Source organism: Gorilla gorilla, chromosome 10, assembly GCF_029281585.2.
Source record: "Gorilla gorilla gorilla isolate KB3781 chromosome 10, NHGRI_mGorGor1-v2.1_pri, whole genome shotgun sequence".
NCBI classification, from domain to species: domain Eukaryota; kingdom Metazoa; phylum Chordata; class Mammalia; order Primates; family Hominidae; genus Gorilla; species Gorilla gorilla.
The window spans coordinates 69,413,667-69,439,401 of record NC_073234.2 but is presented as its reverse complement, the minus strand read 5'-3'; the positions used below and the strand labels follow the sequence as shown (position 1 = coordinate 69,439,401).

Sequence of the window (25,735 nt, the reverse complement as noted above, 5' to 3'; positions counted from 1 at the left end):
CTGACAAAAATATTGACTGCCTCTACCTTATATGGCAGAGGTCCCAAACTTGAGCTCCAAGGCTGAACATAGTCTGCAAATTTGTTTTACTACAACTCCACAGTGCTCTGACCATTATTTTTAAATTTGCTGGAATCCTTTCAATGGGCCCCAGGTTTCACTGATTTGTGTTACCTGCCTGGCGTCTAGGCTTCCAGGTATGGCTGAGTAGACTTTGCTTTTTTTTTTTTTTTTTTTCTGAGACAGAGTCTCGCTCTGTCTCCCAGGCTGGAGTGCAATGGCACGATCTCGGCTCACTGCAACCTCCACCTCCTGGGTTCAAACGATTCTCCTGCCTCAGCCTCCTGAGTAGCTGGGATGACAGGCGCATGCCACCACGCCCAGCTAATTTTTGTATTTTTAGTAGAGATGGGGTTTCACCATGTTGGCCAGGCTGGTCTCAAACTCCTGACCTTGTGATCTGCCTGCCTCGGCCTCCCAAAGTGCTGGGATTGCAGGCGAGAGCCACCACGTCCAGCCGACTTTGCATTTTATAACTCCAGAGGACACTGTGCACATAACATAAAAAGTTGTGCAGTGCACAGCCTATACAATCTGCACAACTCTATCTGGTGGCCCTATGGGAGCCTATGGCCATTTAGTGTGAACTCTAGTCTGTAAAACTAATATCATGCCCACTATGTCAACTAATCAAGCCCATCCTGTACCATAGTCTGGAAAAGGCTGACATTCCTAAAAGCTTTGCACTCTAAGATAAGCCGCAAAAACCAGAAATATTTCAAAAGCCTTGAATTCCAAGATAAGCCGTGAAGTTATTTTTTATGCAAAAGACAGAAACATACTGTTTTTCTTTTTATCAAGACTGACCCCAAAGTTATCCAATCAGAATTGTTGACTAATATATAACAATCTGAGCTATCTCCTGACTTTGTGGTTTTTTTTTTTTAGACAGTCTTGCTCTTGACACCTAGGCTGGAGTGCAATGGTGTGATTTCGGCTCACTGCAACCTCCACTTCCTGGGTTCAGGCAATTCTCCTGCCTCAGCCTTGACAGTAGCTGGGATTACAGGCGCCCACCACCACATCCAGCTAATTTTTGTATTTTTAGTAGAGACGGGATTTCACCATGTTATAGTTCAAATACTTTTTTAAAAATTAGATGTGCTAGTTCTGTACTAACTTGTCTTTTTTTGCAACTTAAAATGCTAGTCAGTTCTCAAATTTGTCTCTGAATTTTGCAGGATAGAGTATAAAATTCCTTAAATCCTAATTCCAAGCTCTTTACAATGTGGGCCCTACATCCCTAAAGTTTTCTCCTTTGCGTAAATACTACACTTGAGACAAACTAATTGTTCTCCCCCAACATAAACTTTACAGTTCTCTTCTGTGGCATTTCTACTCTCCAATATTTCTGATTCTTTTCCTCTCTTTTTTTTTTTTTTTGGATAAACAAGTTTATTTGTAAATTTAGTCAACATACATAATTGACCTAAAAACTTCAATAAGATAAATTTTAAAACCACTTGGAAGGCCATCTCTATAAAAATGATTTTCCCAGGACAGTAACCAGATGTAACCTAACCTAACACCATCTTAACTGGCAGAGGTTCAGTGGGCTGGAGCTTTGTGCTCCTCCCCCACACCAAGTTTTTATAATACAAATGCCACAAGAAAAAGAACTTCAGTACTGTTTCCTCTTAGCAGAGGAGAAAACTCAACCTAGTTATGAGACCAACCACACAACACAATGAAAAGCTGCACTAGTTCAGAATATTAGTTAACAGATGATGCTGGTGTGAATAACTCATATTTTTTTCTAGAGCCCTTATAAATAAAAGCCCCCAGTTAGTGTTTGCATTATCAGCTAGAGGGTTAGTTAACATGTGGTAGAATGAAGATTTATGCAAGGTATAAATGCACATAGCATTTTACTACTATGAGAACAAGTGCAGTCAGAAGAAAACCAACTGGACTCTAAATTACACACATCTTAATGACAAGACTCCCCACCACTTGTGAATGTAAAACATTTAATTTGAAAATGTTGACACTACAATATATAAAATAGCTATTATAAATGCACATATTGTATTCTATAGCTGCCAGGTTTACTTTTTTTTTTTTTTTTTAAGTAAACTATAAGTTACACTGTGGTTAAGGTTTGTATCTTCCCCCTTGAAAAAGCCTACATTCTATCACAGTGATGTATGGTCAGACTTAACAGCCCCAATTGTTAAACACTTGGATCAAGTCATAACCAGTTTTATTGCAAAAGGACCCTGTTGTACACATTTATCAATTCTAGTACCTTAACAGCTACCCAACAGGTCATTAACATACAGAAACATGCATCATGAGAAGCAAGAAATATCACGCATCCGTTTTGCATATTAACAACTTGTCACTCCTGAGCAACAGTGCTGACATCACTGAGGTCTGTGAACAGTCACTTTTCGCATTCATCCTGAATGAAAGATGGAATGACTTAAGTACAAATGCAACATATAAACAATTTCTTACAAAAAAAGTCACAAATTAAACCAAAGTATTTTACAGAATTTACCACAAAATGCCATAAAAACTGCCTTCACTTAAGCTCTCTCTCCCCGTATCCGGCGAGCCAACTGGATGTCTTTGGGCATGATGGTGACTCTCTTAGCATGGATGGCACACAGGTTAGTATCTTCCAACAGACCCACCAGGTACGCTTCGCTAGCCTCCTGCAGCGCACCGATGGCTGCGCTCTGAAAGCTCAGGCCAGTGTTGAAATCCTGCGCGATCTCCCTCACCAACCTCTGGAAGGGCAGCTTCCGGATGAGCAGCTCGGTCGACTTCTGATAACGACGAATCTCTCGAAGCGCCACGGTCCCGGGCCTGTAGCGATGAGGCTTCTTCACCCCGCAGGTAGAGGGGGTGCTTTTCCTGGCAGCTTTCGTGGCCAGCTGTTTGCGGGGGGCTTTCCCACCGGTGGATTTACGAGCAGTCTGCTTGGTTCGGGCCATTTTCTTTCACCCAACGCCAAAGTTTTAGGCCACTTCTCCGACCTCCGCGCTGCTTCCGCTGCCCGAGGAAGAGCCGCAGTCGCGAGCGAAGAACCGACACTGGTCCAACGAACGACCAAACCGCTCTGCGCCCTCCTCTCTTTTATCTGCATCCCTTCCATTCTTCAAAGCCCATTTCGGTGTTTTGTTTTTTGTTTGTTTTTTGTTGTTGTTGTTTTGTTTTTTGAGACGGAGTCTCGCTTTGTTGCCCAGGCTGGAGTGCAGTGGCGTGATTTCGGTTCACTACAACCTCCACCTCCCAGGTTCAAGCGATTCTCCTGCCTCAGCCTCCAGAGTAGCTGGGATTACAGGCGCCTGCCACCACACCTGGTTAATTTTTGTATTTTTAGTAGAGACGGAGTTTCACCATGTTGGCCAGGCTGGTCTCAAACTCCTGACCTCAGGTGATCCGCCCGCCGCAGCCTCCCAAATTACTGGGATTACAGGTGTGAGCAACTGCACCCGGCCTTTCAAGGCTCATTTCAATTCCACCTCCTTCACAAAGCATTCTTCAGCCACCTTCGTTTTCATCCTTTTTTTTCTCTGCACTCTTTCTACCCTTATTTACTTGACACTATGCAAATTCTACATGTATATGTATTTCTCATTTATTTTTAGTAATTATCTTTTTTCTTATTATAAAAGTAATACTTGTCCAATTTAAAATACAAAAAATATAGAGAAACAAACTGAAATGTGGAATCACATGTGATAAACACACAAGTTGGCTGAATATCTGTTACTCTTGGAATGGGGAAAGAATCATCTAGTCATCTGCCAAGAGGTATAAACCTAAAGTTTAGAAACAGAAATCTGACTTTTAAATATTACAGTTCTATATGATATTTGTTCCATGGAGTAAATCATAAAGTTTCTCTCTCTCTCTCTTTTTTTTTTGAGATGGAGTTTCACTGTCCTCACCCAGGCTGGAGTGCAATGGCATGATCTCGTCTTGCTGCAACCTCCACCTCCCAGGTTCAAGCAATTCTCCTGTCTCAGCCTCCCAAGTAGCTGGGATTACAGGTGCCTGCCACCACACCTGGCTAATTTTTGTATTTTTAGTAGAGACGGGGGTTTTACCATTTTGGCCAGGCTGGTCTCGAACTCCTGACGTGAAGTGATCCACCCACTTCAGCCTCCCAAAGTGCTGGGATTACAGGAGTGAGCCACCATGCCTGGCCACAAAGTATCTCTTTTGTCAGGTGAGTTTTTTAACTTCTAGAAATATGCCACAAAGTGAGCCAGGTGTGGTGGCTCCGCCTGTAATCCTAGCACTTTGGGAGGCCGAGGCAGGTGGATCACGAGGTCAGGAGTTTGAGACGAGCCTGGCCAACATGGCAAAACCTGTCTCTACTAAAAATACAAAAATTAGCCAAGCGTGGTGGCATATGCCTGTAGTCCCAGCTACTCGGGAGGCTGAGGCAGGAGACTTGCTTGAACCTAGGAGGCAAATGTTGCAGTGAGCCCAGATTGCACCACTGCACTCCAGCCAGGGTAACAGAGTGAGACTTTGCCTCCAAAAATAAAAAAAATAAAATAACGAAAAGCTATTGGATTGACCATTGATACTTTCCACATCTGAAGAAATCTACCTTATTTTCAAAAGGGCAAAAAAAGGAAGGGTTCCCCGCCCCAGGTTAAAATATAGTAAAATCTCTGAGTAATTCATAACAAATAAAGCACCTTCACACTACCATAAATCTGTACACTGTGTTCCAATCTGTTGAGTGCCTGAATCCAATGACAGCTTTGGACGTCCCCTTCCCCCATAATCTCTGTGCAGACCCTCAACCTCACCCCAGATGCCTTTTGGAGTTTTCATTCTTTATTATAAACAATTGATAGTTTCTCAAACTTTTATATACAGCGTAAAGAAAATCCGTACCCGGCCGGGCGCGGGGGCTCACGCCTGTAATCCCAGCACTTTGGGAGGCCGAGGCGGGCGGATCACGAGGTCAGGAGATGGAGACCATCCTGGCTAACACGGTGAAACCCCGTCTCTACTAAAAATACAAAAAAAATTAGCCGAGCCTAGTGGTGGGCGCCTGTAGTCCCAGCTACTCGGGAGGCTGAGGCAGGAGAATGACGTGAACCCGGGAGGCGGAGCTTGCAGTGAGCAGAGATCGCGCCACTGCACTTCAGCCTGGGCGACTGAGCGAGACTCCTCCAAAAACAAAAACAAAAACAAAAAAAGAAAATCCGTACCCTTACTACTACACTAGGGGCACAAGGCGGGGAAGAGACTCAAAGAATAAGAGCTACTACTGTTTGCTGAACACTTATGTACTGAGTACATTCCATCCTCAGAATCAACCTTAAACTGTTAACATCCTCATTTTACAGATGAGGAAAATGAGGCTCAGAAGAGTTAACTAACCTAAGAGACCCTGAAATCCTAGCATTTTCCACATGGAACATTTTCCCCTGCAGGTCCCCTTTGCCTGTAGTTGTTCCTTCCACCTCTTCCTGTGCAGGATCTTAGCCCCTAACTGTTCCTCCTGTCCAGGCTGATAAATCCAAAGTGCCCAAACAGTGGCTGCTCATCTGCAACAACAATTCCTCCCTCTTTCAAGAATCTCTTTGACCAACTCTTCCCCAAACTAGCCGCATTCTGGCTGACAGTCCCCTCTCCCACTCCAGCTAAAGTTCGATAAAATTCCTGCCGTTTCTTCCCCCAAGACAGGCCGTTTTTTAGCTCCTTCTCAGGCCTGACATTTTGAATAATGTCTATGCTAATGGAGATTCAGACCCTGATCTCTTCACTGCCGTACTATACTGGTAGTTTTCAAATTTAAAAGTCACTGGTTGAATTGTTTGTTTGCAACTTGAAATGTCCTTTCTCATAGAAGTGATACCATGGTCTGAAGCCAGCCTTTTCAGCTGTTATAATCATCCTGAAGCTGCCATAAGTGGAGGAAACAAGGCAGTAATGAAATAAAAGATTGGATTTAAGTGAATGAAAGAAACAGGTTTTGGTAGAGTGACCATATAATTTACTATCCAACCAGGATACTCTGGGGAGTGAAAAGGTGCTATTAATAATTACACCAGGACAGTAGGCAGGCATAAACTGAGGCTGTCCTGGACACATCAGGACATATGTTCACTCTAGGTGTAGGTCACATCAGAATGGCTTTGAGCAATTCACCCTAACCTCCTTGAGGCTCAATTTCTTCTTCTTCTTCTTTTTTTTTTTTTTTTTGAGACAGGGTCTCATTCTGTCACTCAGCTAAAGTGCAATCGTGTGATCTCGGCTCACTGCAGCAGCCCCAAACTCCTGGGCTCAAGCAATCCTCCTGCCTCAGTGTCCCTTGTACCTGGGACTAGAATCGCCCCACCAAGCCCAACTAATTAAAAACAATTTTTTTTTTTGAGATGGAGTCTCGCTCTGTTGCCCAGGCTGGAGTGTGGTGGTGCAATCTTGGCTCACTGCAAGCTCCATGTCCCGGGTTCATGCCATTCTCCTACCTCAGCCTCCCAAGTAGCTGGGACTACAGGTGCCCGCCACCATGCCCGGCTAGTTTTCTGTATTTTTAGTAGAGATGGGGTTTCACCATGTTAGCCAGGATGGTCTCGATCTCCTGACCTCGTGATCCACCCGCCTCAGCCTCCCAAAGTGCTGGGATTACAGGTGTGAGCCACCGCGCCTGGCCAAAAACTTTTTTTTTTTTTTTTGTAGCACTGGAATCTCACCATGTTGCCCATGCTGGTTTCAAACTCCGATCCTCAAATGATCCCACTGCCTCAGCCTCCCAAAGTGCTGGGATTATAGGTGTGGGCCACCGTCTCCAGCCTGAGCCTCAATTTCTTTATTGTGAAATGGGAGGATTGACATTATGGGGTGATTGTGAGAATGACATAAGTCAGAGTCTATCGTGCAAAATTGAATTTGTAAAGTACCATATAAATATACTTTTTCAGATAATAGTTATGACTAATACTGTTACAGGAAAGGGGTCCCAATCTAGACCCCAAGAGAAGGTTCTGGATCCTGCACAAGAAAGAATTTGGGGCAAGTTCATAAAGTAAAGTGGAAGCAAGTTTATTAGAGAAGTAAAAGAATAAAAGAATGGCTACTCCATAGGCAGAGCAGTGGCATGGGATGTTCAGCTGAGTACACTTATAGTTATTTCTTGATTATATGTTAAACAAGGGGTGGATCATTCATGAGTTTTCCAGGAAAAGGGCAGGGATTTACCCTAACTGAGGGTTCCTCCCCTTTTAGACCATATAGGGTAACTTCCTAATGTTGCCACGGCGTTTGTAAACTGTCGTGGTGCTGCTGGGAGTGTCTTTGAGCATGCTAATGCATTATAATTAGCGTATAGTGAGCAGCGAGGACAACTAGAGGTCACTTTCATCACCACCTTGGTTTTGGCAGGTTTTGGCTGCCTTCTTTATGGCACTGTTTTATCAGCAGGGTCTTTATGACCTCTATCTTGTCCTGCTGACCTATCTTGTCCTGTGACTAAGAATGCTTAACCTCCTGGGAATGCAGCCCAGTAGGTGTCAGCCTCATTTTACCCAGACCTTTTTCAAGATGGAGTCCCTCTGGTTCCAATGCATCTGACAATACTGCTGCCCTGAGGTGCCTGGTGCTGATTAGACCGCGATCAAGTGCATATTCGCTGTTGATTGATGTTACTCTCCTCTGTGCCACTCTCCCTATGTGGGCAGTCTCTTCTAACTGCAGGAACAGCAAACCAACCAGTGAGAAAGGCCATCGTCATTTCATTCTTTTGTGTGCCAAAGCACACAAACCACTTAGAGAATATTAGAGCATATGTTCTATTTCCTTCCAGAAAAAAAAAAAAAACCCCACTTTTTTTTTTTTGAGACAGAGTCTGGGTGGAGTGCAGTGGCACGATCTTGGCTCACTGCACCCTCTTCTTCCTGGGCTCAAGCAATCCTCCTACCTTAGCCTCCAGAGTAGCTGGTACTACAGGCACATGCCACCATACCTGGCTAATATTTTTGGATTTTTGGTGAAGATGGTGTTTCGCTGCATTGCCCAGGCTGGTCTCCAAGGCCTGAGCTCAAGCCATCTGCCTGCCTCTGCCTCCCAAAGTGCTGGGATTATAGGCATGAGCCACCGCGCCTGGACTCACACATTCTGTTTCGATTGAAGTATAAAAAATGAGTTAGTGTTGGTGAGTAAAACATGAAATTTATAAACCCAAACCCCAATCAGCAAGCTAGTGAGAGAGAGTGCTCAGCATGGGTGCTCAGCACGCAGGAAGTCCTTGAGCACAGGCTCAGCTCACTTTTCACTTACAATTGAAAATCTGCACTCAGGTTATGTCATCTTTGGATACTCCCTCCTCAGACTTCTCCCCAGATCTCTAGGCAAGGGGGCAATAATTAGACCAACGTGCTTTGCAGCCCTTGTTGACTATTTCCCTCACTTCTCGTTATAACATTGCCTTGAGGAGGAGACACTTCTACAGTAACCAGGACATGCCTGGGAAGTCCCATTATGTGGGGCCCTTTACCCACCTTTTCGGCCAGCTTCCAGTGTTCTTGACTTACTGGAGATCTGGTAGTCTTACGGCCGAAACATAATTCGGTTTTCATTCTCTTATCTTATGTCCGAGAACCAACTATTCAACTTCCTCCCTCACTGCTGACTGGGGCGACTTTTCCATGGAACTAAAAATCCTCCACATACCCACTCTATACGACCTTGTTCTTTATTTTCCAAGGTTCTTAACCTAATACAGTTATTATTTACAATTCTGTGTAAATCCTTTGTGGGATTTTTTACATACTATAACCATTCATGCATTCAACACATATTTTTTGAGTGTCTAGTATATACAACAGGTGTTGGTCTAGGTCTAGGGCTGTATCAGTGAATGAAACTAAGTCTTTACTGTCAGGGAGTTTACATTTAATTGGGTGACACAAAAACTACAATAGATAGATAATGTGTCTATTATAGAAATCATAATAGGTGTTATGGGAGAAAATTATTATAGTGTAAGGAGGACAGGTAGTCCGGGGAGGGGTGTGGAAATACTGCTTTACACAAGGGTAGTCTGGGACAGCTCCGCTGTCAAGGTGGTATCTGAACAGAAACGAGAGAGCAAGCCATATGGATATGTGATGAAAGTGTCCCTGGCCGGGCGCGGTGGCTCACGCCTGTAATCCCAGCATTTTAGGAGGCAGAGGCGGGCGGATCACGAGACCATCCTGGCTAACACGGTGAAACCCCATCTCTACTAAAAATACAAAAAATTAGCCGGGCATGGTGGTAGGCGCCTGTAGTCCCAGCTACTCGGGAGGCTGAGGCAGGAGAATGGCGTGAACCCGGGAGGCGGAGCTTGCAGTGAGCTGACATCGCGTCACTGCACTCCAGCCTGGGCGACAGCGATACTTCGTCTCAAAAAAACAAAAACAAAAACAAACAAAAAAACGCAAAATTAGCCAGGTGTGGTGTTGTGCACCTGTAGTCCCAGCTACTCAGGAGGCTGAGGCAGGAGAATTGCTTAAATCCAGGAGGTGGAGGTTGCGGTGAGCCGAGATCGCGACATTGCACTCCAGCCTGGGCAACAAGAGCAAGACTCCGTCCCAAAAATAAAAAAATGAAAATCAATAAAAAGAGACTGCCAGGAGCGGTGGCTTACACCTGTAATCCCAGCACTTTGGGAGGCTGAGGCGGGTGGATCACCTGAGGTCGAGAGTTTGAGACCAGCCTGACCAACATGGAGAAACCCTGTCTCTACTAAAAATACAAAATTAGCCGGGCGTGGTGGCGCATGCCTGTAATCCCAGCTACTCTGGAGGCTGAGGCAGGAGAATGGCTTGAACTCGGGAGGCGGAGGTTGCTGTGAGCCAAGATCACGCCATTGCACTCCAGCCTGGGCAACAAGAGCGAAACTCCATCTCAATAAATAAATAAATAAATAAATAAATAAATAAATAAATAAATAAATACAATGACATTGCAGAGGCCAAGTGAAGAAAATGTCCATAATCATACTCCAAAATAATAGGCTTCCTTGGCTGGGTGCGGTGGCTCACACCTATAATCCCAGCACTTTGGGAGGCCAAGGGGGCAGATCACGAGGTCAAGAGATGGAGACCATCCTGGCCAACATGGAGAAACCCCATCTCTACTAAAAATGCAAAAATTAGCTGTGTGTGGTGGCTTGCATCTGTAGTCCCAGCTACTCAGGAGGCTGAGGCAGGAGAATCGCTTAAACCCAGGAGGCGGAGGTTGCAGTGAGCTGAGATTGTGCCACTGCACTCCAGCCTGGCGACAGAGCAAGACTCTGTCTCAAAAAAAAAAAAAAAAAAGCCTTCCTTTTTTGTCACATGATATTAATTTACTTGCGTATCTCCTTCACTAGACTGTTGGATTTTGTGGCCTGGGAATATATCACATCCATTACTCATCTCTAGGGCTTATGCTTAGCTCAGTGCCTGACACATGTTAAGACTTTTCTCCTTTTTTTTTTTTTTTCGGATGGAGTCTTGCTCTGTCACCCAGGCTGGAGTGCAGTGGCACTATCTTGGCTCACTGCAACCTCTGCCTCCAGGGCTCAAGCAATTCTCCTGCCTCAGCCTCCAGATTAGCTGGGATTACAGGTGCCCACAACCATGCCCAACTAATTTTTGTATTTTATTTTATTATTTTATTTATTTATTTTTGAGACAGGGTCTCACTTTGTCACCCAGGCTGGAGTGCAGTGGCGTGATCTTGGCTCACTGCAACCTCTGCCTCCTGGGTTCAAGCAATTCTCCTGCCTCAGCCTCCCAAATAGCTGGGATTACAGGTGCCCGCCACCACGCCCGGCTAATTTTTGTATTTTTAGTAGAGACAAGGTTTCTCCATGTTGTCCAGGCTGGTCTCAAACTCCTGACCTCAGGTGAGCCACCTGCCTCGGCCTCCCAAAGTGCTGGGATTACAGGGGTAAGCCACTGCGCCCAGCCTAATTTTTGTATTTTAGTTAAGACCGGGTTTCACCATGTTGGCCAGGCTTGTCTGGAACTCCTGGCCTCAAGTGTTCTGCCTGCCTCGGCCTCTCAAATTGCTGGAATTACAGATGTGAGCCACAGCATCAGATCTAGGCTTTTCTTGATGGGAATGTTTTTCCTTCTTTCACAAAACCTTTTATTTTGAAAACAATATAAACTAGAGAAAAGTTGCAAGAATAGTAGTGCAATGAACTGAAACGCCCTTCACCTAGATCACTAATTGTTAGTAAACATTTTGCCACATTTGCTTTTTTTCTCTTTCTCTCCATTTGAAATTAAGTTATAGATATCACAACCCAACATGCCTAAATAATTTAGTGTATATCCTTGAAGAAAGATATTCTCTTACTGTACAATCACCAAATTCAGGACATTTAACATTGATACACTATGATTATCAATATATAGTCCATATTCAAATTTTGCCAATTGTCCCAATAATGCCTTCTGTAACAATCCTTCTCCCTTCACACATTTCATTTAATTCTCGTGTCTATTTGGGCTCCTTTAATCTAGAACAGTTCCTCAAACTTTGTCTTCTATGACATGAACATTTTTGAAGTGCACAGTGTTGACAAAGAGTCAAACTCTGTAAAATATTTAAAGAAATTTATTCTGAGCCAAATATGAGTGACCATGGTCTGTGACACAGCCCTCAGGAGAACCTGAGAACATGTGCCCAAGGTGGTTGGGTGCAGCTTGGTTTTATGCATTTTAGGGAGGGCATGAGACATCAATCAAATACATTTAAGAAGTACATTGGTTTGGTCCAGAAAGGCGGGACAACTCAAAGCAGATAAGGCAGTGGAGGGGCGGTGGGGGGTCGGGGGGGAGGGAGGGCGTCGGTCAGAGGGCCTTCCAGGCTATAGGTAAATTTAAACATTTTCTGGTTGACAATTGGATGAGTTTGTCTAAAGACCTGGGATCCATAGAAAGGAAATGTTCAGGTTAAGATAAAAGATTGTGGGGGCCGGGCACGGTGGTTCACACCTATAATCCCAGCACTTTGGGAGGCAGAGGTGGGCAGATCATGAGGTCAAAAGATGGAGACCATCCTGGCCAACATGGAGAAACCCTGTCTCTGCCAAAAATGCAAAAATTAGCTGGGGTTGGTGGTGCGTTCCTGTAGTCCCAGCTACTCACGAGGCTGAGGCAGGAGAACTGCTTGAACCTGGGAGGCAGAGGTTGCAGTGAGCCAAGATCGCCACTGTACTCCAGCCTGGTGACAGACGGAGACTCTGCCTCAAAAAAAAAAAGAAAAAAAAAGATTGTGGAGACTTCGCTGGCCTGGTGGCTCACGCCTGTAACCCCAGCACTTAGGCCAGGTGCAGCGGCTCACTCTCGTAATCCCAGCACTTAGGCCAGTCGCATTGGCTCACATCTATAATCCCAGCACTTTGGGAGGCCGAGGCAGGCAGATAGCCTGAGGTCCGGAGTTCGAGACCAGCCTGGCCAACATGGTGAAACCCCTTCTCTACTAAAAATACAAAAATTAGCTGGGCGTGGTGGCAGGCGCCTGTAATCCCAGCTACTCGGGAAGCTGAGGCAGGAGAATGGCTTGAACCCAGGAGATGGAGGTTGCAGTGAGTTGAGATGGCGCCATTGCACCGCAGCCTGGGCAACAGCATGAAACTCCATCTCAAAAAAAAAAAAAAAAAAATTAGCCAGGCATGGTGATGCGTGCCTGTAATCCTAGCTACTAGGGGGCCTGAGGCAGGAGGATCACTTGAACCTGGGAGGTGGAGGTTGCAGTGAGACAAGATGGTGCCACTCTACTCCAGCCTGGGCAACAGAGTGAGACTCCATCTCAAAAAAAAAAAAAAAAAAAAAAAGATTGTGGCGAGCAAGTTTCTTTTGAACTCTTATAGTGGCTGCCCTTAGAGAGAATAGATGACAGATGTTTCCTATTCAGACCTTAAAACGTGCTAGACTCTTAGTTAATCTCTTCAGGAGTGCTCGCTTCGGCAGCACATATATATGATGATCTCTTCAGGGTTCGGAGGGCCTGGAAGAAAAAGATCTAGCTATGTTAATAGAGATTCTTTACAGATGTGAATCTTCCCCTCCAAAGGACAGCTGTGCAGGGCCATTTCAAAATATGGCAAAGAAACATGTTTTGGGGTAAAATATTTTGACTTTCTTCTTTGTCACATAACGTTATGCCAGAGTCAGATTGGAAAGTAAGTCACGATATATAGGGTTAAATCAAACCCATCTGATGAGAATTTATAGTTTGTAGGCCATGACTCTCCAGACCCTTAAGATAGGAATTTAGGCAAGATGAAAAAAAAAAAACAAATCAGAGCTTAGTCTTCACAGATAAATAGATTTTTAGAATGTTCATCAATTTAGGTTTTCTAAATGTCTCTTCATGATGAGGTTTCTTCCATTTTTGGCAGTAAACTACATAAATGATCTTGTATATATATATATTAGAAATACAGGCCCAGAGCGGTGGCTTATGCCTGTAGTCCCAGCACTTTGGGAGACTGAGGTGGGCCTCACTTGAGGCCAGGAGTTCCAGACTAGCCTCGGCAACATGACAAAGCCACATCTCTACTAAAAATACAAAAATTAGTTGCGTGTGGTGGCATGGGCCTGTAATCCCAGCTACTCAGGTGGCTGAGGCAGAAGAATCGCTTGAACCCAGGAGGTGGAGGTTGTAGTGAGCCAAGATCATACCACTGCACTCCAGCCTGAGAGACAGTGAGGCTCTGTCTCAAAAAAAAAAAAACAAAAAGACAAAAAAACCCCACAATGTTGGGTGATTCACTATTAAAGAGTAATTTACCAGTTAAGAAAAAATATGGAGCACGAATTTCCATGTCAGCATGTCATCCTTTCACAGGAGGCATGCTAATCTTCTTTGTATCATCCAATTTTAATATATATGCTAGGCCAGGCACGGTGGCTCACACCTGTAATCCCAGCACTTTGGGAGGCCAAGACAGGCAGATCACAAGGTCAGGAGATCGAGACCATCTTGGCTAACACGGTGAAACCCTGTCTCTATTAAAAATACAAAAAATAAGCCGGGCGCCGTGGTGGGCATCTGTAGTCCCAGCTACCCAGGAGGCTGAGGCAGGAGAATGGCGTGAACCCGGGAGGCGGAGCTTACAGTGGGCCGAGATCGCGCCACTGCACTGCAGCCTGGGCAACAGAGCGAGACTCTGTCTCAAAAAAAATATATATATATACACACACACACACACACACACACACGTATACACATACATACACATATGTGCATACACACATACGTGCACGCACATGTGCATATATACATACGTGCACGCATGTGTATATATACATATGTACACACATATACACATATATATATGCTGAAGCAAGCATAATTTACCAATTTTTTAAAGGAGGATTATGTCAAATCAAAAACTGTGATGGGACCAGGCAAGGTAGCTCATGTCTGTAATACCAACACTTTGGGAGGCCAATGTGGGAGGATTGCTAGAGGCCAGGAGTTTCAGACCAGCCTGGGCAGTATAGCAAGACCCTGTCTCTTAAAAAAAAAAAAAAAAGGAAACTGTGATGGATGTGAGATCTTACCCTACTTGCATAGTCATAAATAAGCACATAGCTAGAGATGATAAATAGATACTAGATGAAACATCAGGTTTCGTCTAGTCAAAGATCAGAGCTTTATTTACTCACAGCAATAAGAGTAGTCACAGCGACATTGCTGAGTTGTCCTCAAGCCTGAGAATTCATATAGGAAAGAGACTCTCCTCAAAGGAGAGGGAAAAGCTTTGTTCCCTAAGGTAAACACATTTTCCTTAGGAACAAAAAGGAAAGGATTTTGTGGATTCTCACCTTTTGGAATCTAAGTATCTAACTCTACTGGGAAGATAAAATCAGCCTCTTTGAGGCTTTTCTCCACTTTTGACATGCAAACTCATGGAGAGATAGTTCTCTACATTCTTTCAGAGATCTTTCTAGGGAGGAGGGGAAGTTCCCTATCCTGGAATGTAAGGCTCTGCCTCCAGGTAAGATAAGTTTTATTATCCTTTAAATGGAAGCCAGTGTCTCCATAATGAAGGTTGTAGAGAACAAATATTTATGGGGGAAATGAAAGCAAGCATTCTTATTTTCATAGTAGATCAATATCTGTGGTTCAAGAGGCTGAGTTTGCAGGAACACTTGAGTAATACAGAGAAAATGTATTTCCCACAGACTTTAGTGCAAAACTTCAGAATAGATAAAAGTTGACTTTAGTAACACATGGATATCCCTTCTGCCCTCCTTCCCTCCCATTTACTGCATCTTTTCTTTGATCTTTGGTGCTCTCACGGGACTCTACCCTGTACTTCTATTTTGGGGTATGGATCCCTTCCCAAAAGACTCTTTGTTACAAGATTACTTTTCCCATATTTTATATCCTATACTTTTAGAGTAGCTCATCTCAGCTAGTTGTTAGAAGGAAAGTAAACTAAGTCAAAATTAGTCATCAATGAATTATTAGCTTTTAGTACTGCGGGAGATTTTTTTTTTCAAGAGTACCAATGTGTCCGGAATTGGTGGGTTCTTGGTCTCACTGACTTCAAGGATGAAGCCGCGGACCCTCGCGGTGAGTGTTACAGCTCTTAAGGTGGCGCGTCTGGAGTCTGTCCCTTCTGATGTTCAGATGTGTTCAGAGTTTTTTCCTTCTGGTGGGTTCGCGGTCTCACTGGCTCAGGAGTGAAGCTGCAGATCTTCGTGGTGAGTGTTACAGCTCATAAAAGCAGCGTGGACGTGAAGAGTGAGCAGTAGCAAGATTTATTGCAAAGAGTGAAAGAACAAAACTTCCACAGCATGGAATGGGACCGGAGCAGGTTACCAATGCTGGCTCAGGCAGCCTGCTTTTATTCTCTTATCTGGCCCCACCCTCATCCTGCTGATTGGTAGAGCCCAGTGGCCTGTTTCGTCAGGGCGCTGATTGGTGCGTTTACAATCCCTGAGCTAGATACAAAGGTTCTCCACATCCCCATCAGATTAGTTAGATACAGAGTTTCCACACACAGGTTCTCCAAGGCCCCACCAGAGCAGCTAGATACAGAGTGTCGATTGGTGCACTCACAAACCTTGAGCTAAACACAGGGTGCTGATTGGTGTATTTACAATCCCTGAGCTAGATATAAAGACTCTCCACGTCCTCACCCGAGTCAGGAGGCCAGCTGGCTTCACCTAGTGGATCCCGCACCGTGGCTGCAGGTGGAGCTGCCTGCCAGTCCTGCACCGTTTGCTCGCATTCCTCAGCCCTTGGGTGGTCGATGGGACTGGGCGCCTTGGAGCAGGGGGTGGTGCTCATCGGGGAGGCTCGGGCCACACAGGAGCCCATGGAGTGGGTGGGAGGCTCATGCATGGCGGGCTGCAGGTCCAGAGCCCTGTCCCGTGGGAAGGCAGCTAAGACCCGGCGAGAAATCGAGTGCAGCGCCGGTGGGCCAGCACTGCTGGGGGACTCAGTACACCCTCCACAGCCACTGGCCCAGGTGCTAAGTCCCCCGTTGTCCAGGGCCAGCAGGGCTGGCTGGCTGCCCCGAGTGCGGGGCCCACCGAGCCCACGCCCACCCAGAACTCCAGCTGGCCCGCAAGCGCCACAGGCAGCCCCGGTTCCCGCTCGTGCCTCTCCCTCCACACCTCCCTGCAAGCTGAGGGAGTGGGCTCCGGCCTTGGCCAGCCCAGAAAGGGGCTCCCGCAGTGCAGTGGGGGGGCTGAAGGGCTCCTCAAATGCCACCAAAGTGGGAGCCCAGGCAGGGGAAGTGCCGAGAGCAAGGGAGGGCTCTGAGGACTGCCAGCACGCTGTCACCTCTCACCAATACTTGTCATGTGGATGGGAGACACTGTAAAAATAAAGTGAGGTGGAAGAAAAAGGTCTGTGAAAGCATACTTGTAATTCATAAAATACCATATAAATGAAAGTAAATTTGTGTAATAATTCTAAACCAAAAATAAAATTCTAAGGCCCCCCAACCATCTGAATGGACTTTCTCCTGGCCAGGGCACTTTTAAAATTTCACCTGAAAGACTAGTTCGGGCCATGATGGAAGGGGGTGGTCAGACATGCCTCATTATACCTCTCTGGCATTAATATCAACACAGAATTCAGTCTGATAAGAAACATTTTACAGCCTATTCTCTCTGAAGCCCACTACCTGAAGGCCTCCTCTGCACATCAGAACTTTGGTCTCCATAATCCTTCATCTTAACCCAGACGTTTCCTTTCTATTCATCCCAGGTCTTTAGATAAACTCAACCAATTGTCAACCAGAAAATTTTTAAATCTACCTGCAACCTGGCAGCCCCCTTCCAGTTGTCTTGCCTTTCTGAACTGAACCAGTGTATTTCCTAAATGTATTTGATTGAAGTCTCATGTCTCCCTAAAATGTATAAAACTAAGCTGCACCCCATTCGCCTTGGGTACACATTCTCAGGATCTCCTGAGGGCTGTGCCATGGGCCATGATCACTCATGTTTGGCAGAATAAATTTCTTCAAATATTTTACAGAGTTTGACTCTTTTTGTTGACATAATTATGCACCGAGACTTGGGAAAGAGAAGACACTTACCGCAGTGTATTTTAATACATATGACGTTGACTTCCTGCATTTTGGTGCATAGGTCTTCATTTTCCTGCCTCTGTTTCATGGTCACAAGATAGCTGCTGTACCCACATGTCAGGCCTCTGAGCCCAAGCTAAGCCATCATATCCCCTGTGACCTGCACGTATACATCCAGATGGCCTGAAGTAACTGAAGAATCACAGAAGAAGTGAAAATGGCCCATTCCTGCCTTAACTGATGACATCCCACCATTGTGATTTGTTGCTGCCCCACCTTAACTGAGCGATTAACCTTGTGAAATTCCTTCTCCTGGCTTAGAAACTCCCCCACTGAGCACCTTGTGACCCCCACCGCTGCCTGCAAGAGAAAAACCCCTTTTGACTGTAATTTTCCACTACCCACACAAATCCTATAAAACGGCCCCACCCCTATCTCCCTTCGCTGACTCTTTTTGGACTCAGTCCGCCTGCACCCAGTTGAAATAAACAGTCTTGTTGCTCACACAAAGCCTGTTTGGTGGTCTCTTCACACGGATGCACGTGACACCACAGAGTCACATTTATATTCCTGGCAGAAAGAGGAATATAAAGTAAAGGAAGAAGAAGGCAAATAAGCTTTGTCTTTTTATTCTGAAAAGGACACTACCCTCAGAAACCACCACCTTCATCTTATTGCTAAGAGCAGCGTCACATGACCAGCACAAGTGCAAATGAGGATGGGAAAGTGAGTTTTTAAATTGAACACATGGCTATTTCAAATAAAAGCAGGGTTCTATTACAAAAAATGGTGTGTGTGTGTGTGTGTGTGTGTATGTATGTGTAGAGGGGGATATTTTTTAAATAGGCAACTAATAGTGTTAACTTCATCCAGCAATTTTACCTCCAGGAATGTATCCTGTAGTGATATATGAGGACTAAGCTCTGATTTTTTTTTTTTTTTTTTTTTGCCCAAATTCCTATCTAAGGGGCCTGGGGAGTCATGCCCTACAAATCATCAATTCTCATCAGATGGGTTTTATTTAATCCTGTATATTGTGACTTAATTTCCAATCTGACTCTGGCATAACAAGGAAGAAAATCAAAATATTTTACCGCAAAACATGTTTCTCTGCCATATCTTGAAATAGCCCTGCAAAGTCTCTTGTGGGAAAAATCCACATTCTGTAGAGAATCCCCTTTCCCCCTTTGTTTTCCTTCCTTCCTTTCCAGATCCAGGAGATAATCAGCTAAGAGCCAGGCACCCTTCTAAGTGCAATAAGAAACATTTTACAACCTGCTCTCTCTGAAGTCAGCTATCTGAGAGCTTCCTCTGCACAATAAAACTTGGTCTCCACAATCCTTTATCTTAACCTGAACATTTTCTTTCCATTGATCCGCGGCCTTCAGATAAACTCAACCAATTGTCAACCAGAAAGTATTTAAATTTACCTATAGCGTGGAAGCCCCGGCTTTGCGTTGTCCTGCCTTTCTGAACCAAACCAATGTATTTCTTAAATGTATTTGATTGATGACTCATGTCTCCCTAAAATGAATAAAACCAAGCTGGCCGGGCGCGGTGGCTCATGCCTGTAATCCCAGCACTTTGGGAGGCCAAGGTGGGCGGATCACGAGGTCAGGAGATCGAGACCATCCTGGCTAATACGGTGAAACCCCGTCTCTACTAAAACAAAAAATTAGCCGGGCGCAGTGGCAGGCACCTGTAGTCCCAGCTACTCGGGAGGCTTGAGACAGGAGAATGGCGTGAACCCGGGAGGTGGAGCTTGCAGTGAGCAGAGATCACGCCACTGCACTCCAGCCTGGGTGACAGAGCGAGACTCCGTCTCAAAAAAAAAAAAAAAAAAAAAAAAACCAAGCTGTGCCCCGACCACCTTGGGCGCATATTCTCAGAATCTCCTGAGGGCTGTGTCATGGGCCATGGTCACTCATATTTGGCTCAGAATAAATCTCTTCAAATATTTAACAGAGTTTAACTCTTTTCATCAACATATCCACTGTGGCAGAACCTGTTGGTGTCCCCACCTCAATCCCTGGGGATCCCTGCTACCATTTTGTGGTGCCCATTCCCCCAGGAGCTGTGGGCGCTGCTGGTAATGGTTTGTACCTACAACCCCAGGGGACTGGACTTGGATGATTAGAGCCACCTGAACATGAAGTTCATGGGAGTTATGTGCTGCTTTAACCAGTGACTGTCTATGGTAGGGTACAAATGTTCTGGTCCCTTGCCTAAGGGCAGACAGATTCTGCTTGCACTTTATGCTTCAGGGCTCCCGGTAGGAACAGGCTGAGTCTAGACTTCCCCTGAAACCATTCTTGCTTTCCTTCTTCCCCTCCCCTGGCCTGTTTCCCTCCCTCACCCTCCTAGATTTCTACCTAGACTATTTTCCTAATCACTTGCCGACAAAGCTCCACCAGTCTCAGCTTCTAGGGAAATAGACTGAAGACACTCACGCATGCACAAAATGACATATACAAGATTATCCATTGCTTCATTATTCATAATAGGAGAAGACTGTTAACAAGCAAATGTTCATCACTAGGCTCCTGGTTAAATAAAGTACAGCTGCCCCAGGAAGGAAACTAGGGGTTCAGGAATACGGTGAAAAGTAAACTTTCACTGAACTTTTAGTTCTTTCTGAATTTTTTTTTTTTTTTTTTGAGACAGAGTCTCCCCCTTGCCCAGGATGGAGTGCAGTGGCACGATCTCGGCTCACCTCAACCTCCGCCTCCTAGGTTCAAGTGATTCTCCTGCCTCAGCTTCCCGAGTAGCTGGGATTACAGGTGTGCATCGCCACACCCGGCTAATTTTTGTATTTTTAGTATAGATGGGGTTTCACCATGTTGGCCAGGCTGGTCTCGAACTCCTGACTTCAGGTGATCCGCCTGCCTTGGCCTCCCAAAGTGCTGAGATTACAGGTGTGAGCCACCATGCCTGGCCTCTTTCTGAATTTTGAAGCATTTGGATGTATTGCTTTTTTTTTTTTTTTTTTTTTTGAGACGGAGTCTCGCTCTGTCACCAAGCTGGAGTACAGTGGTGAGATCTCGGCTCACTGCAACTTCCGCTTCCCGGGTTCGAACGATTCTCCTGCCTCAGCCTCCCGAGTAGCTGGGACTACAGGCGTGCACCACCACGCCTGGCTGATTTTTATATTTTTAGTAGAGATGGGGTTTCACCATGTTGGCCAGGCTGGTCTCAAACTCCTGACTTCAGATGATCTGCCTGCCTCGGCCTCCCAAAGTGCTGGGATTACAGGCATGAGCCACCATGCCTGGCCTGTTTATTTTTTTAAAAAATAAAATTAATGTTAAAATAATTAATTAAGGCTGGGCACAGTGGCTCACACCTGTAATCCTAGCACTTTAGGAGGCCGAAGCAGGTGGATCACTTATGCCCAGGAGTTCGAGAACCAGACTGGGCAACATGGTGAAACCCCATCTCTACAAAAAGTAAAAAAATTAACCGGGCGTGGTCGTGCATGCCTGTATTCCCAGCTACTTGGGAGGTTGAGGTGGGAGGATCACTTGAGCCTGGGAGGTCGAGGCTGCAGTGAGCTATGATTGTACCACTGCACTCTAGCCTGGGTGACAGTGAGATTCTGTTTCCAAAAAAAAATTAATTAATCAAAAAATCCACTAAACAAGTAAATTGGATACTTAGGTGAAAATCTTAAGTGTAGGCCGGGCGCAGTGGCTCACGCCTGCAATCCCAGCACTTTCGGAGGCCGAGGCGGGTGGATCACAAGGTCAAGAGATCGAGACCATCCTGGCTAACATGGTGAAACCCCATCTCTACTAAAAATATAAAAAATTAGCCGGGTGCGGTGGCGGGCGCCTGTAGTCCCAGCTACTCCGGAGGCTGAGGCAGGAGAATGGCGTGAACCTGGGAGGCAGAGCTTGCAGTGAGCCGAGATCGTGCCACTGCACTCCAGCCTGGGCGACAGAGCGAGACTCAGTCTCAAAAAAAAAAAAAAAAGAAAGAAAATCTTAAGTGTAAGTACCTAAACAATTTATTAAATGACCTGTGAAACCAAGGGCTCCTAATGCTATGACCAAAGACCGAAGCTCTCTATGAGATGCCAGCCACTCAATAGTGCACTTTTTCTGAGAAGATATAAGACAGCCACTCAGAATTATGATGTAATAATTGGTAATGTAGGGAAGTAAATAAATGTCTCAAAGTTTTGCTTTTTAAAAATGACTAGTAAATAGTAATAACAAAACTGTTATTCATGGAGGGATGAGTCTGTGGCCTATCTCTCTTCCCTTTTATGTCTACGTTTCTCACAGTCATCTACACTCCCTGTCACTTGTACTTATTCCCTTGACACTGCAATCTAGCTTCATCCACTCCCCCAAAATGACTTTTCCCAACGCTATCAATGACCCCTTTGTCTTTCCATCCAGTGGCTGTTTTTCAATCCTCGTATTCCTTAACTCTCAGCAGCATTCTGTGACATGATGCTCTCCTGGTGTTCTGCCTGCATCTCTGCTCATTTCTTTTTAGACTCCTTTGTCAGTTTATGCTCTTCTGCCAGTCTTTTTTTTGTTTTGTTTTTTTGTTTTTTTTTTTGAGACGGAGTTTCGCTCTTAGTCCAGGCTGGAGTGCAGTGGCGTGATCTCAGCTCACTGCAACCTCAGCCTCCCGGGGTCAAGCAATTCTCCCGCCTCAGCCTCTCCAGTAGCTGCGCCTGCCACCAGGCCCAGCTAATTCTTTTCTTCTTTTTTTCTTTTTTGAGACAGAGTCTCGCTCTATCCCCCAGGCTGGAGTGCGTACTCTATCCCCTAGGCTGGAGTACAGTGTCGCGATCTTGGCTCACTGCAACCTCCACCACCCAGGTTCAAGTTATTCTCCTGCCTCAGCCTCCTGAGTAGCTGGGATTACAGGCGTGTGCCACCATGCCTGGCTAATTTTTTATTTTTTATTTTTGAAATGGAGTCTTACTCTGTTGCCCAGGCTGGAGTGCAGTGGTGCGATCTCGGCCTACTGCAACCTCTGCCTCCTGGGTTCAAGTGATTCTCCTGCCTCAGCCTCTCGAGTAGCTGGGACTACAGGTGTGCGCCACTGCGCCAGGCTAATTTTTGTATTTTTAGTAGAGACAGGGTTTCACCATATTGGTCAGGCCAGTCTCAAATTTCTGACTTCAGGTGATCTGCCCACCTCAGCCTCCCAAAGTGCTGGGATTACAGGCGTGAGCCATCATGCCCGGCCAATTTTTGTATTTTTTAATTAGCAATGGGGTTTCACCATGTTGGCCAGGTTATTAACCACATCCATGGCTCTGATTACCACCTGTGGATAAATACGTCCCCAGTTCTCCTCTGAGCTCCTATTTTCCTTTTTTTTTTTTTAGAGGGTCTCACTCTGTCATCCAAGCTGGAGTGCAATGGTGCGATCATGGCTCATTGCAGCCTTGACTTCCAGTGCTCAAGCCATCCTCCCACCTCAGCCTCCCAAGTATCTGGGACTACAGGCATGAGCCACCAAGCACCAGCTAATTTTTGTATTTTTTTGTAGAGAAGGGGTTTTGCCATGTTGCCCAGGCTGGTGTCAAACTCCCGAGCTCAAGCAGACCACTGGCCTCGGCCTCCCAGACAGCTGGGATTACAGGCACAAGCCACCGTGCCCAGCCTCTGAGCTCCTATTTTCCTTTTATTTTTATTATTATTATTAATTTTTTTTTTTTTTTTGAGACGGAGTCTCACTCTGTCACCCAGGCTATAGTGCAGTGGCACAATCTCGGCTCCTGGGTTCAAGCCTCCTGGGTTCAAGTCATTCTCTAGCCTCAGCCTCCTAAGTAGCTGGGGCTACAGGCATGCACCACCATGCCCGGCTAGTTTTTCTATTTTTAGTAGTGATGGGGTTTCACCATGTTAGCCAGACTCGTCTCAAACTCCTGACCTCATATGATCCACCCACCTCGGCCTCCCAAAGTGCTGGGATTACAGGCGTGAGCCACCGCGCCCGGCCTGAGCGCCTATATTCAACTGCACATTTAACATTTCCACTTGAATATCCCATTGAATGGCACCAACATTCATCCAATTTCTCCTTTCAGGAGCTTGGGGACCATCTTTCTCTTTTAGTATTAATATCTAACAAATCACCAAGTTCCATCAATTTTATCATTTAAGTATCTTTCTAATCTGTTCATTTCCTTCCATCTATACTGTCACCACCCTCATTTTAACTACCTTATAGTTTCTCACCTGGATTAGTCCAAAAGCCTTTTAACTTCCTTTCTGCTTTCAATCTTGTTTTTTCTCTATTGCATTCCTCACACTGCACCCAGAATAATCTTTTTAAAATGTAATGTCACACTCCCTTCAGTAAAATCTTGCCTTTGATTTTCAGTGCATTTCAAATGAAGTCCAAAGTTCTCACCATGAACTCCAGTGCTGTGTGATCTGGCCTTTGCCTGCCTCTCCCATCTTGTTTCACAGCCCTCTCCCTTTGGCTCCCTCTAGGTTCCTTCCTCAGCAGTGGTTCTTTATTGTCTCAGGGCATCTGCTTTTGTTGTTTCACAGTTGTTAACATTCTTCTTTCTGCTTTCATGTATTTGGCCTTTTCTCAGTGTTCAAGTCTTGGATCAAATGTCACTTCCTCAGAAAGCCCTCTCCAGGCCGGGCACAGTGGCTCACACCTGTAATCCCAACAGTTTAGAAGACCAAGGTGGGAGGATCACTTGAGCCCAGGAGTTCAAGACCAGCCTGCGCAACATGGTGAAACTCCACCTTTACAAACAATTTTTAAAAATTAGCTGGATGTAGTAGCGTGCACCTGCAGTCTCAGCTACTCAGGAGGCTGAGGTGGGAGGATTGCCTGAGAGGTTGAGGCTGCAGTGAGCTAGGATTGCACCACTGCACTTCAGCCTGGGTGACAGAGCAAGACCCTGTTTCAAAGAACAAAATGCATCTTATTCTTGGTACTTGTAATTTGTAAACACATTCATTTACACATGCACATACGTCTATATAATTACATATTAAATATGTAATTATGTATTCATGTGTTTATTGTCCATCTCCAACACCCACCTCTATCCCAAATGTCAACTCCATAGAGGCAGGGACCTTATTAGTCTTGTTCACCAGTGTATTCCTTTTAGCTAGAATAATGCCTAGCACACAGCAAAAAAAGTAAGAAAAATGATGTGGGGAATCTTTTAACAAATGATTATTCATTCAGAGATTCCCCACATCATTTTTCTTTCTTTTTTGCCCTCTAGTTACATTGGCTTTGAATTCTTTTTTCTTTTTTTTTTTTTGAGACTTCGTCTGGCTCTGTCGCCCAGGCTGGAGTGCAGTAGCGCCATCTCGGCTCCCTGCAATCTCCGCATCCCGGGTTCAAGCGATTCTCTTGCCTCAGCCTCCTGAGTAGCTGGAATTACAGGCGCCCGCCACCATGCCTGGCTAATTTTTTGCATTTTTGGTAGAGACGACGTTTCACTGTGTTAGCCAGGATGGTCTTGGTCTCCTGACCTCGTGATCCACCAGCCTCGGCCTCCCAAAGTGCTGGGATCACAGGTGTGAGCCACCGTGTCTGGCCTCAGCTGAACATTTTTTAAGAATTCAAAGCTGGCCGGGCGCGGTGGCTCACACCTGTAATCCCAGCACTTTGGAAGGCTGACGCGGGCGGATCACAAGCTCAAGAGATTGAGACAATCCTGGCCAACATGGCGAAACCCGGTCTTTACTAAAAATACAAAAATTACCCAGGCATGGTGGTGGGCACCTGTAATCCCAGCTACCTGGGAGGCGGAGGCAGGAGATCGCTTGAACCCAGGAGACAGAGGTTGCAGTGAGCCAAGGTCTTGCCACTGCACTCCAACCTGGCAACAGAGCAAGACTCCGTCTCAGAAAAAAAGTTCAGCTGGTGCTGTGGCTTATGTCTGTAATCCCAGCATTTTGGGAGGGTGAAGCAGGAGGCTCACTTGAGTCCAGGAGTTCAAGACAAGCCTGGGCAACATAGTGAGAGCTCCATCTCTACAAAAAAATACAAAAATAGCTGGACATGATGGAGAACACTTGTGGTCCCAGCTACTCAGGAGGTTGAGGTAGGAGGATTGCTTGAGCCCAGGAGTTTAAGGCTCCAGCGGACCATGATTGCACCACTGCCCTCCAGCCTGGACAACAGAATGAGACCCTGTCTCAAAAAAAAAAA

General features: G+C 45.5%; 1 protein-coding gene and 1 non-coding gene across 2 annotated transcripts; both read right to left on the bottom strand.

Annotated features, from left to right (window-relative positions):
• Nucleotides 1-1,428: 1,428 nt before the first annotated feature.
• On the bottom strand, nt 1,429-3,486 carry H3-5 (H3.5 histone). The gene has a single exon (XM_063694069.1). It carries the CDS (start codon nt 3,000-3,002, stop codon nt 2,592-2,594), a length of 411 nt encoding a protein of 136 aa, XP_063550139.1. The 5' UTR covers nt 3,003-3,486; the 3' UTR covers nt 1,429-2,591.
• A 10,335-nt stretch (nt 3,487-13,821) lies between these two features.
• Nucleotides 13,822-13,927, bottom strand: LOC115930285 (U6 spliceosomal RNA). The gene has a single exon (XR_004066936.2). It is a non-coding gene; the product is annotated as a U6 spliceosomal RNA (small nuclear RNA).
• Between the last annotated feature and the right edge of the window lie 11,808 nt (nt 13,928-25,735).